At 43.2% G+C, this 13,912-nt stretch overlaps 1 protein-coding gene across 1 annotated transcript in view; it reads left to right on the forward strand.

Moving 5' to 3' along the window:
* LOC137563644 (piRNA biogenesis protein EXD1-like) overlaps positions 1–13,339 on the forward strand; it is a 32,448-nt gene extending 19,109 nt beyond the window's left edge. The window contains exons 4-7 of the mRNA XM_068276346.1: positions 1,727–1,807; positions 2,703–2,846; positions 8,428–8,619; positions 9,713–13,339. Of these exons, the coding sequence (XP_068132447.1) occupies positions 1,727–1,807; positions 2,703–2,846; positions 8,428–8,619; positions 9,713–10,240 (945 nt within the window). The 3' untranslated portion in view covers positions 10,241–13,339. The remainder of the gene's footprint in view (positions 1–1,726; positions 1,808–2,702; positions 2,847–8,427; positions 8,620–9,712) is intronic.
* The last annotated feature ends 573 nt before the right edge of the window (positions 13,340–13,912 follow it).

A 13,912-nucleotide genomic window follows, 5' to 3' on the forward strand; every position in this document is an offset into this window, starting at 1 on the left:
CCTAAAACTGCTATATTGGACCTTACTCTGGAGGCACAGTGGTTTCACCGCTTCCTCAGTGGTTCAGCCAATGATCTAGTGCCAGTCCGATTTTTTATCTTTTTTTTACAAGCATAGATAATAATGATGACTGCACAGTCAGTGCACACAGCAGTCACACTTGTCTGTTGTTTCAGAGCTTCTTTCTCAGCAGAGCAGCTCCTCCCAGTCATCAGAGCTCTGAGTATGCAAAGCAGGAAGCTGAGCCAGAGGGGGCGGGCTTGGGCTTGAAAAGATTTCACAGGAGAATGACTCAGCTATAATGATTGCAGGTCAAACCTAGACTGAATGCTCACTCAGGGATTCTTATCAGAGCTGATAACAGACAGATTAAGCAGAGAAGAATGAAACTAAAAACAGGGTAGGTGTTTACTGTCATGTTCCCACTGATAAGTGTAATAAAATACATGAGAGTGCTTCATCTCTGGTTCTCTTTAAAGAGAATGTGAAGGAAAGAAAAACTTCCCAAATTGGGTACTCACTTCGGAAGAGGGAAACATCTGGAGGACTTCCCCTATGGCTCTCGTCCTTGCTGTTGACAAGCCCTGCGCAAGTGGCTTGTACGGGGTCCATTGGGTTTGGCTTTTTCCGCCAAGCCCAAGAGGCAGCTTCATGCTACTGCACAGGCACGAGCACAGACACCTGTGATGTTTGGCTCCTATGGGAGCGTGGTCGTGAACTTTGGGTGCCCCATCATTGTAACGGAGGGAGACGGGGTAATACATTGATTATATGTCCTATTTGCTCTAATTAGTGCAAAAATGGGATGTTTTAAAATGTCCATTTTGCCTTAATGAGAGTCCAAGGTGGGCTAAAAAAAAAGTAGGCTACCTGATCTGCAGGGCTCAGCGGATCAGGTAGCCGCAAAAACCGCATGCGGGGGAGCGGAAGGGGGCGTGGCCAGGGAGAGGGTAACCCTGCAGGAACGCCCCTGGCGGGCATTTTGAACAAGGAATCCCTCTCCCCTGTGTTTACCTCCGAGTTAGCAACAAATCTTGTCGCTAAACTCGGGGGGCTATAGCACGGCAGTTGGGGGACACAGAGCCATGTCATTAGGCAGAGAACAGGCCTCTGTATCTCATCTGCCCCACGAAGATCCACCTCGGGTTCTCTTTAAAGGAGTCATCAGGGAAAATGTAATAAAATAAGTGCTACTTACTGGGGGCTTCCTCCAGCCCCAAGCATGCCGCAGCTCGCTCCCGGTCCCCGGCGATGAGGTCAGGCCGACCTCCAGGTTGCCCTGTACTGTGCCTGCGTGAGCGGTGCTGTCAATCACCGCCACGTGGGCCGGAGCGGACTGTGCAGGCGCAGACCGCCTGCGCAGTCCGCTGCGGCCCACGTGGCGGTGATTGACAGCGCCGCTTGCGCAGGCTGGAGGTCAGCCTGACGTCATCGCTGGGAACCGGGAGCGAGCTGCGGGGAGAGCTGCGGCGAGGGAAATGCTTGGGGCTGGAGGAAGCCCCCGGTAAGTAGCACTTATTTTATTACATTTTACCTGATGACTCCTTTAAGTAGGTAATTTATCGTGCATTTTGGGGACAATAGAGTCCTAGCAGATTTGACCAAAGCAATCACACTGGCTGTGCAAAAAAATGCACCTGTATAGCTGACGTTAGCGTTTTGATACGTTCATGCCGTGGTCTGCTTTTCATCATGTGATGTTTGTCATTGACCTCTTCCATGACAGGTGATCCATGACTGCCGTGGCCTGTCAGACTGCCTCTATCACCAGTACGGAGTTGCATTGAGCAACGTGTTTGACACCCAGGTAGGTTCACTCAGCAGAAGGAGGATAGGATATGGGATAGCTAGGTTGTAATGTTACATATGTTTATCCTGTAGATCTCCTTCATTTGCATTGACTTTAGGAGACAGCTGGTAATCTATTCGACTGTTCTGAGATATGTGAATTGTTGGTAACATGCATAATATTTTTTTTTATTTAAATTTAGTGATAAAGTACACCTGAACTGACCCCGGGTGATCTAATACTTACCCGTCTGCAGGTTTGGAGTGGCTCCCCTCCATTGCGCTGCTCTTCCCCCTGTTTGTAGCTCAGACTGGAGTCGGTTGAGCAGAAGAAGAAGAAGCAGTGCATGCTCTGTCCACTCTGCACTCTCTGTGTATTTGCTTACTGGGCATGAGTACATTGCTCATGCACATACATACAGTGTGCACAGAGTGGACAAAGCATGCCACAGCTGAGTGAATGCACCTTTATCTTCTGTTCCGCTGGCTCTATTTAAAGCCACAAATGGGGGAGCCGCCCAACAGGGGGAGCCCATTCAAACGGGGATTGGTAAATGTTATGGGTCAGTTCATGTGTCTTTTAAAGTGGACCTGTGCCCCAGTCTTGTGAGATACAGCAAACCTGGGTGAGCTCTTTATGAATGGGGCATTTGAAAGGATGCATATAAATGGGGATTATGGTCTAAGATAAACATTAAAAGCTGTTTAAATGTAAAGAAAAGTAATGTTGTACCTTATAGCTCACCAACAGAATGCCATGTGGCCCGATGAGGATCATATGTAGTCATGTCCCCTTTATGCCACACATTCCCACCACAGCCCTAACCCCGATCTGATCTCCAGCCAATGTGTTATACATGATAGAAATGTATTTGCGCCATGTTGTTAGTGTGTTCTTACTGTGTCTCTTGCAGGTAGCTGACATCTTTCTGTTTCACATGGATACTGGGGGTTTTCTTCCACAACGCCCAAGCACCCTGGAGGAATGTTTGAGTAAACGTCTGAATTTACCACACTCGCTTCTCTCCGCCTTGACACATGCCCAGGGGATCGTGAAGGTGCAAAAATGTAGTGGTTAGAAGTTACAATACTATCTGAGGCAAACTGACAGCATGGTACAGTCCGACTGAGTCTGTAGAGAAACTTTCATTTAAAGCCCTGAATTCTTAACCCTTACAGTGAGAAAAAAGGAACATAGTTTATCATGCCAGGTCAGGTACCTTTTAGGGTATTTTCACACTATGCACGGCGTGGTACTCTCCCGTGCGCGGCTTGTCCTGAAGGCAATGTAAGTCTATGGAGACTTACACACTATTGCGACATAATGTGGTGTAGCGGAAATGCAGCAAGCCTGCATTTCTGCAGTGCGTTGCTGCATGGTCCGTGCCTACTTGCAGTTTCTGGCTACGTGGTAAGTGTAAACAACCGATCACGCTATCGGCGCTGATGTGCAGAGAAACAGTAATCCAGTGACATTCTTCCTGTCCAGCAGGGGAAGGGGGGTAAAGTGCTACGCATATTATCCTGTCGGTGCCCTAAGCTCCAGGGTAATATGGAAGACAACACTAAGCAGTGTGATCATCCTGCCCCAAGCCTTAGCATTTTTTTATTTTATTTTTTTCTGAGAGAATGGAACACCTGCAGGATAGCTTATTCCTCTTAGATTTCCTGACCACCTTCACCTCAATTTCAAGATATATGTTTATCCATAGTTTATATTTAGGCAGTACATTGTACATTTCTTCCTGCTGCTGAGTTTTGTCATCCCCTCTGATATTCTCCAGTAAATATAGCACTGTATGCTATTGAACAGGATATTCTCCAGTAAATGTAGCACTGTATGCCATTGAGCAGGATATTCTCCAGTAAATGTAGCACTGTATGCCATTGAACCAGATAGTCTCCAGTAAATGTAGCACTGTATGCCATTGAACAGGATATTCTCCAGTAAATGTAGCACTTTATGCCATTGAGCAGGATATTCTCCAGTAAATGTAGCACTGTATGTCATTGAACAGGATATTCTCCAGTAAATGTAGCACTGTATGTCATTGAACCAGATAGTCTCCAGCAAATGTAGCACTGTATGCCATTGAACAGGATATTCTCCAGTAAATGTAGCACTGTATGCCATTGAACAGGATATTCTCCAGTAAATGTAGCACTGTATGCCATTGAACAGGATATTCTCCAGTAAATGTAGCACTGTATGTCATTGAGCAGGATATTCTCCTGTAAATGTAGCACTGTATGTCATTGAGCAGGATATTCTCCAGTAAATATAGCACTGTATGCCATTGAACAGGATATTCTCCAGTAAATGTAGCACTGTATGTCATTGAGCAGGATATTCTCCAGTAAATGTAGCACTTTATGTCATTGAACAGGATATTCTCCAGTAAATGTAGCACTTTATGTCATCCCCTCTGATATTCTCCAGTAAATGTAGCACTTTATGCCATTGAGCAGGATATTCTCCAGTAAATGTAGCACTGTATGCCATTGAACAGGATATTCTCCAGTAAATGTAGCACTTTATGTCATTGAACAGGATATTCTCCAGTAAATGTAGCACTATATGCCATTGAACAGGATATTCTCCAGTAAATGTAGCACTTTATGTCATTGAACAGGATATTCTCCAGTAAATGTAGCACTTTATGCCATTGAGCAGGATATTCTCCAGTAAATGTAGCACTGTATGCCATTGAACAGGATATTCTCCAGTAAATGTAGCACTGTATGCCATTGAACAGGAAATGTAGCACTGTATGCCATTGAGCAGGATATTCTCCAGTAAATGTAGCACTGTATGCCATTGAGCAGGATATTCTCCAGTAAATGTAGCACTGTATGCCATTGAACCAGAAAGTCTCCAGTAAATGTAGCACTGTATGCCATTGAACAGGATATTCTCCAGTAAATGTAGCACTTTATGCCATTGAGCAGGATATTCTCCAGTAAATGTAGCACTGTATGTCATTGAACAGGATATTCTCCAGTAAATGTAGCACTGTATGTCATTGAACCAGATAGTCTCCAGTAAATGTAGCACTGTATGCCATTGAACAGGATATTCTCCAGTAAATGTAGCACTGTATGCCATTGAACAGGATATTCTCCAGTAAATGTAGCACTGTAGGTCATTGAGCAGGATATTCTCCTGTAAATGTAGCACTGTATGTCATTGAGCAGGATATTCTCCAGTAAATATAGCACTGTATGCCATTGAACAGGATATTCTCCAGTAAATGTAGCACTGTATGTCATTGAGCAGGATATTCTCCAGTAAATGTAGCACTTTATGTCATTGAACAGGATATTCTCCAGTAAATGTAGCACTTTATGTCATCCCCTCTGATATTCTCCAGTAAATGTAGCACTTTATGCCATTAAGCAGGATAATCTCCAGTAAATGTAGCACTGTATGCCATTGAACAGGATATTCTCCAGTAAATGTAGCACTTTATGTCATTGAACAGGATATTCTCCAGTAAATGTAGCACTATATGCCATTGAACAGGATATTCTCCAGTAAATGTAGCACTTTATGTCATTGAACCAGATAGTCTCCAGTAAATGTAGCACTGTATGTCATTGAACAGGATATTCTCCAGTAAATGTAGCACTGTATGCCATTGAGCAGGATATTCTCCAGTAAATGTAGCACTGTATGCCATTGAACAGGATATTCTCCAGTAAATGTAGCACTTTATGCCATTGAACAGGATATTCTCCAATAAATGTAGCACTTTATGTCATTGAACAGGATATTCTCCAGTAAATGTAGCACTTTATGCCATTGAGCAGGATATTCTCCAGTAAATGTAGCACTGTATGCCATTGAACAGGATATTCTCCAGTAAATGTAGCACTGTATGCCATTGAACAGGATATTCTCCAGTAAATGTAGCACTGTATGTCATTGAACAGGATATTCTCCAGTAAATGTAGCACTGTATGCCATTGAGCAGGATATTCTCCAGTAAATGTAGCACTGTATGTCATTGAGCAGGATATTCTCCAGTAAATGTAGCACTTTATGCCATTGAACCAGATAGTCTCCAGTAAATGTAGCACTGTATGCCATTGAACAGGATATTCTCCAGTAAATGTAGCACTTTATGCCATTGAACAGGATATTCTCCAGTAAATGTAGCACTGTATGTCATTGAACAGGATATTCTCCAGTAAATGTAGCACTTTATGTCATTGAACAGGATATTCTCCAGTAAATGTAGCACTTTATGCCATTGAGCAGGATATTCTCCAGTAAATGTAGCACTGTATGCCATTGAGCAGGATATTCTCCAGTAAATGTAGCACTGTATGCCATTGAACAGGATATTCTCCAGTAAATGTAGCACTTTATGTCATTGAACAGGATATTCTCCAGTAAATGTAGCACTTTATGCCATTGAGCAGGATATTCTCCAGTAAATGTAGCACTGTATGCCATTGAACAGGATATTCTCCAGTAAATGTAGCACTGTATGCCATTGAACAGGATATTCTCCAGTAAATGTAGCACTGTATGTCATTGAACAGGATATTCTCCAGTAAATGTAGCACTGTATGCCATTGAGCAGGATATTCTCCAGTAAATGTAGCACTGTATGTCATTGAGCAGGATATTCTCCAGTAAATGTAGCACTTTATGCCATTGAACCAGATAGTCTCCAGTAAATGTAGCACTGTATGCCATTGAACAGGATATTCTCCAGTAAATGTAGCACTTTATGCCATTGAACAGGATATTCTCCAGTAAATGTAGCACTGTATGTCATTGAACAGGATATTCTCCAGTAAATGTAGCACTTTATGTCATTGAACAGGATATTCTCCAGTAAATGTAGCACTTTATGCCATTGAGCAGGATATTCTCCAGTAAATGTAGCACTGTATGCCATTGAACAGGATATTCTCCAGTAAATGTAGCACTGTATGCCATTGAACAGGATATTCTCCAGTAAATGTAGCACTGTATGTCATTGAACCAGATAGTCTCCAGTAAATGTAGCACTGTATGTCATTGAACAGGATATTCTCCAGTAAATGTAGCACTGTATGCCATTGAGCAGGATATTCTCCAGTAAATGTAGCACTGTATGTCATTGAGCAGGATATTCTCCAGTAAATGTAGCACTTTATGCCATTGAACCAGATAGTCTCCAGTAAATGTAGCACTTTATGCCATTGAACAGGATATTCTCCAGTAAATGTAGCACTTTATGCCATTGAACAGGATATTCTCCAGTAAATGTAGCACTGTATGCCATTGAACCAGATAGTCTCCAGTAAATGTAGCACTGTATGCCATTGAACAGGATATTCTCCAGTAAATGTAGCACTGTATGCCATTGAACAGGATATTCTCCAGTAAATGTAGCACTGCATGCCATTGAACAGGATATTCTCCAGTAAATGTAGCACTGTATGCCATTGAACAGGATATTCTCCAGTAAATGTAGCACTGTATGCCATTGAACAGGATAGTCTCCAGTAAATGTAGCACTGTATGCCATTGAACAGGATATTCTCCAGTAAATGTAGCACTGTATGCCATTGAACAGGATAGTCTCCAGTAAATGTAGCACTGCATGCCATTGAACAGGATATTCTCCAGTAAATGTAGCACTGCATGCCATTGAACAGGATATTCTCCAGTAAATGTAGCACTGTATGTCATTGAACCAGATAGTCTCCAGTAAATGTAGCACTGTATGTCATTGAACAGGATATTCTCCAGTAAATGTAGCACTGTATGCCATTGAGCAGGATATTCTCCAGTAAATGTAGCACTGTATGTCATTGAGCAGGATATTCTCCAGTAAATGTAGCACTTTATGCCATTGAACCAGATAGTCTCCAGTAAATGTAGCACTTTATGCCATTGAACAGGATATTTTCCAGTAAATGTAGCACTTTATGCCATTGAACAGGATATTCTCCAGTAAATGTAGCACTGTATGCCATTGAACCAGATAGTCTCCAGTAAATGTAGCACTGTATGCCATTGAACAGGATATTCTCCAGTAAATGTAGCACTGTATGCCATTGAACAGGATATTCTCCAGTAAATGTAGCACTGCATGCCATTGAACAGGATATTCTCCAGTAAATGTAGCACTGTATGCCATTGAACAGGATATTCTCCAGTAAATGTAGCACTGTATGCCATTGAACAGGATAGTCTCCAGTAAATGTAGCACTGTATGCCATTGAACAGGATATTCTCCAGTAAATGTAGCACTGTATGCCATTGAACAGGATAGTCTCCAGTAAATGTAGCACTGCATGCCATTGAACAGGATATTCTCCAGTAAATGTAGCACTGTATGCCATTGAACAGGATATTCTCCAGTAAATGTAGCACTGTATGCCATTGAACAGGATAGTCTCCAGTAAATGTAGCACTGCATGCCATTGAACAGGATATTCTCCAGTAAATGTAGCACTGCATGCCATTGAACAGGATATTCTCCAGTAAATGTAGCACTGTATGCCATTAAACAGGATATTATCCAGTAAATGTAGCACTGCATGCCATTGAACAGGATATTCTCCAGTAAATGTAGCACTGTATGCCATTGAACAGGATATTCCCCGGTAAATGTAACACTGTATGTCATTGAACAGGATAATCAGCTGCTTTGGTCGCTGCACCCCATGCCACACTCTCTGCAGAAGGCACTGGCCCTGGAGACATTCTATGTGTTGTCGCTGCACAGGACCATGAGGAGTGCTATGATGGCAGACTTCAATACACTGGTGAACGGCTATATCAAGGTGTACACACAGGATAGCGACGACGTGCTTAAATGGACTGAGGTAAATCAGCAATCACAGACAGTGTTCACTGCGCACATCCACAATCTATACACAAAAAGAACTCCACATAGTGCATTACTGTAGCAACTAGATATAATTTAGACCACCAGGTGTTACAGACAAGGCACAGAACATTTATCATTAGATTAGCACATTTAACATTAGAATCAGGGTGGATAGGGAGGGAAAACCTAGGGATTATAGGTCTGGGAGTAGGGAAAAAGTAAGAGCAGATGTATTGAAGGGGTAAGCAAGAAAGGAAAGATCTGAGGGCAGAGGGGGGGAACGGTATAATGAAATAAATCCTGCCTGTACTTGGCCATGTTTTTCCTCTGTATATGGGCTCTAAACAGTGCACATCACACAGCTGTTCACTTATAGATTCTCAACACAGAGCTCAATATTGAGGGTGGGGGCTGAAGCTATAACAAGTGGTCCCCAGTGATTGGAGCAGCAGGGAGATTGGTGGAGAAACAGCAGCAGAGGCATCTTTGAATTGTTTAGACACATACAGAACTGCCTGAGAATGGTGATGGTCATGTCTAGAACTCATTGAGAAGCATGTGATTTGTTTGATCAGCTGATAGATTTGCAAAGCTGATTTGCTGTGATCACACCCTGCTTTAACTCATGATCATGACCAGCAAATCGGAGACTAAAGGTCCGTGTACACGCTGGACTGGAGTCAACGACGGGTCCGTCGTCACCTCCCACTGGGTGGGCGTTCCAGCGACAGTCCGGCGTGTGTACAGTCTGTCGGCGGACTGATACGGCTGTTTCTGAGCGATCCGCCGGGCGGATCGCTCAGAAACAGCCGTATCAGTCTGCAGACAGACTGTACACACGCCGGACTGTCGCTGGAATGCCCACCCAGCGGGAGGTGACGACGGACCAGTCGTTGACTCCAGTCCGGCGTGTGTACGGACCTTTACATATCTATCACCTGACTTAGCTGATTACATGCTTCTCCATGAGTTCTCCTAGATATGACCATCACTACCTGAGAAGCTTAAAGCCTGCATGTTAGTGAATTATTTGTGCCTGGATTTAGGAGATGAGTAACCTGAACACTGTTGTCCATCATCTTTTTTAGCTCTCCACTACCCACCTTCCTGTAGATTTCCATACAATGAACAGCTTGCAAGCAAAGCGCAAAGAAAAGGCTTTGAAAAGTTTTGTTGTGGACAAACACGGTTTATTGGTTCAGCCCGAAAACCACCAAGACCTCTTTGGAGAAGACAGGAAAAGAACGGAGGATTCAGTATTGGAGCTTTCTGATCCCCCCCAGTGCCAGCAGATAGAGACAACTCCCCAGCCCACATCTAACAAGGACTTGGATAAGTGGGATGCCTGTTCAGAACCTTTTAACCCAGATCCTTTGGTCCGTCAGGAGATAAAATGTCAAGATGACCCCATCTTGCAAAATCCAATTGCCAGCCCACGGTTAGCCTTGTTAAATCAGCATTTCAGCCAATTGCAGCTAGCCAGCTTGCCGGAAGTAAAACCAAAACAAATACAGTTTAGACCTGCTGCGCCCCTTATGGTGCCTCGAGTACGCATGGCGGCATCTCAGCTTCTCGCCCAAACTAGGCACAAATATGTTACTCAGGATACCCCATAATAACCCCAAAGCCCATAACTTGTAAGGAACCTCAATCCCGCCTGTCACTGCAAGTCTGCAAAACCTTAAGCATCGCTTAAAGGCACGCTGTAGTGAGAGGGATATAGGCTGTCAACTTTACTGCCTTTTAAGCAATACCAGTTGGCGGGCAGTCCTGCTGATCACCTGCATCTAATACTTTCAGCCATACACCCTGAACAAGCATGCAGCAGATCAGGTGATTCTGACATTAATGTCAGATCTGACAAGATTAGCTGCATGCTTGTTTCTGGTATTATTCAGACACTGCTGCAGCCAAATAGACCAACAGTGCTATCGGGCTACTGGTATTGTTTAAAAGGAAATAAATATGGCAGCCTCCATATCCCCCTCACTACAGTTGTCCGTTAAAAGGCACACTGTAGTGAGAGGGACAGAGAGGCTGTCAAATGTATTTCTTTGTAAAGAATGCCAATTGCCTGGCAGTCCTGCTGATCCTTTTGGCAGCAGTGTCCATCACATACCTGAAACAAGCATGCGGCTAATATAGCCAGACTTCATCAGCGCTCTTGATGTTCATACTTGTTCTGAATCTGTGAGTGAAAATATTCGAGACACATGATCAGCAGGTTAATATGGTAATTGGCATAGTTTAAAAGGAAATAAATGTCAGCTTTAATATCCCTCTTACTTCAGAGTCACTTTAAGAAGCCCTTATGCATAGAGCAAATTGGCAGTACTAAAGCCAACAAGGAACAATCTAATAGCAATTAGTGTAAACAGTGTATGAAAGCAAACTAATGGACAGAATACCTGTTTCATGGCACAAATTCACAGTCAGGTGTGACCTTGTGACAGACTTGTAGAAAGAATAATAGACCTTAGACTTTATCTCATAGAATTCTAGTATTACAGTAGAAACCATGGAGTAAACTTGCAAAAAGAACAGTAAACTTACCTTGGGAGGGGGAGGTCTCTGGATCCTTAAGAGGCTTCCCCCTTCCTCCTCAGTAGAGGGGATCCAGCACTGGGACCCCCGAGGATCTCCTTGTTGGGCTGTGCACATGCTCAGTAGAGGCTTTCTGCTCAGGGTCCGAAAGATGCAAGCCATATGCGTCTGTGCTATAGAGGGCTCGGCTACTTCTGCCTGAGAAGAGAGCCGCAACTGCACATGTGCACAGCGGCAATCGGAAATATTATTGCTGCTCTATGTCTAGGGGAGCCAGTGCCTAGATGACTGAGCCGGATGGGGAAGCCTCTCTTTAGGATCCAGAGGATTCCCCCTCCTGAGGTAAGTTTTGTTTTTTACAGATTCTCTTCAATTTACTGTTCTTTTCAGAATATACCCCATGTGTCTACAAGACCTCATCTCTTCTTAACAGGAAATAAGAAGCCTGTATGGATAGGTGCACAAACGCAGCAATTTGACAAGTTCAGTTCCAAATTCAGAACTTATAATTTACACAAATCAACACGATTGCTTTCAGAATTTGCCATGTTCAATTTTTGGAATTAGTTGGGCTTTGAAGTGTGAACCAACTGTCCACAGGAAAAAATTGCCCTTTCGGTTAATGTTTTCTGGAGGTTGTTAAGTTGCACCTTTGTAAAATATTGGCGTCCGTAGATGAGAATATTGTAAGTAGCTTACACAGAGTAACTTTACTTAACTCAGTACCTCAAACAGAACTCACGGCATGTGTGTATAAAGAGTCCAAAGAGCTAAACCATGGTTTGGCTTAACACTGTACTGAAAACATTTACATGTATCTTAGCAGAATACTCCAAGCGCTACATGGCAGGGGCAGCGACATAAATCATTCCTAAGATACCAGACTTTCTGTCTCACATCAGTGAATACTGCAGTCTTTCCTTGGCCTCCCCACTTATAACTCCTGTGGTGCTAATTCATTTTTACTCATCTGGTATAATGTGAGAGCTCAGCAAGAGAGGCAATATACAGGCTGCAGTCCAGTGTACTGAAGTTTGCGCCAAGGACTTAAAAAGTTACTAAGTGTTACTACTCTACCAAGTAACCAAGAAGCTCAGAGTTTCAAGCCACAATGTGGCCCTTAAAGGAAGTGTTGGGGGGGGGGCTGAGTAGTACTTACCAGGGGGCTTCTTCCAGCCTCCAGAAGTATTAGAAGTTCCCCAGGGTCCTTCCAGTTCGCTCAGTTGATCCGCTGTCAGCCCAAGTAATCACAGACTACTGTGCATGCGCTGTTCCAACCACACTCCTCTATTGCGCTGGGAGCTTTGTGCGCATGCACAGTTTGTAAAGACAGTACATGTGCTGAGAGATCCCAGCTACGGGAGCATGAGTGATGGGGGAGCACAGCCCGGGGCAGTCTGTGAGTGACAGCGGCACAATGTGGGGAGGGAAAGGACACTAAGTGACCTCAGATACTACGGGTGGCTGGAACAACCCTCAGTTGCCTAAAAGTCAATTTTTTTCCCCCTCATTTAAAGAGGAACTCCAGCCTAAACAAACATACTTTATTTAAGTTACATTAGTTATGTTAATTAAAATAGATAGGTAATATAATCTCTTACCCACTCTGTTTTAAAAGAACAGGCAAATGTTTGATTTCATGAGGGCAGCCATCTTTTTGGTTGAAAGGAGGTGACAGGGAGCATGAGACACAGTTCCAACTGTCCTCTGTCCTCCTGAGCGCCTCTCCCAGTTGCTAGGCAACGTGAATAACAACATAGGAAATCCCATCATGCTCGGCACAGAATCAGGGAAAAAAAGCCCGGGCTTTTTTTCTTTGATGGGTAGAGCTTAGCTAAAAATGCAGCTATAAATGATGCTTTGGTAAGAAAAACAAAGTTCTGATGCTGTGAAACTGTTAAAGAAACACCAAGCCTTTTTCAGTTCTGCTGAGTAGATTTTTAGTCCGGAGGTTCACTTTAAGGTTTCCTTAGGTGCATTGGGAGGATTGTACATGGCTTGCATTTAGGTCCATCAAACTGTCTTGCACTGCTAATGTGAAAACCTCCACTGATCGTAGATGGAAATGAGTAATGTTGGTAAATTAAGAGATTATAAATACAGGGTTTGTTATGCTTTGTTACTTATTTTGTTCTTTTTTTATGTGCATACTTTCTTTCAATAAAGGCAATAAACAGTACTGCTTCTCTTGGAGTAACTATATGTATGTGTATTAATTGGTATCAACACACTGACAATCTACGTTTCATTAGAAGGTGTAATTATTGCTTATGTGTATACTGTAGTGCCATCATCTCAATGGTGTTATAGAATAGGAGAAACAAATGGGTTCATAATATCCAGATATTGGTATGCATGACAATAGGACATTAATAGAGTCAGTAGGTGACAGTATAGTAAGTCGCGGGGACAAAATGTATGGACATAAAAAAGAGAGAACTGTAACGATCGGTGAAGCACAGAGAGGATCTGATTACCGGTGATCTGCAGTATCACTGGGAATACCGAAGTATACCAGATTATAAGTGATCTGCAGTATCACTGGTAATCCGATATACAAGATAACCTCTGTTCACCTGAGTAGAGTGTAGTGTTTGGTGTAACAGTAATACTTAGAGGACAAGGCCTCAGTGCAGCGAGGAGTACTGCACAGATTCCTTCCGCAGACCTGAGCTCTCCAAGACGGGAGGAGTCAGACTGACAGTAGGAAGGATTGTCTGAAAGTGACACTCAGGAGGAACGGT

This window comes from Hyperolius riggenbachi, chromosome 1, assembly GCF_040937935.1.
Source record: "Hyperolius riggenbachi isolate aHypRig1 chromosome 1, aHypRig1.pri, whole genome shotgun sequence".
Lineage (NCBI taxonomy): Eukaryota > Metazoa > Chordata > Amphibia > Anura > Hyperoliidae > Hyperolius > Hyperolius riggenbachi.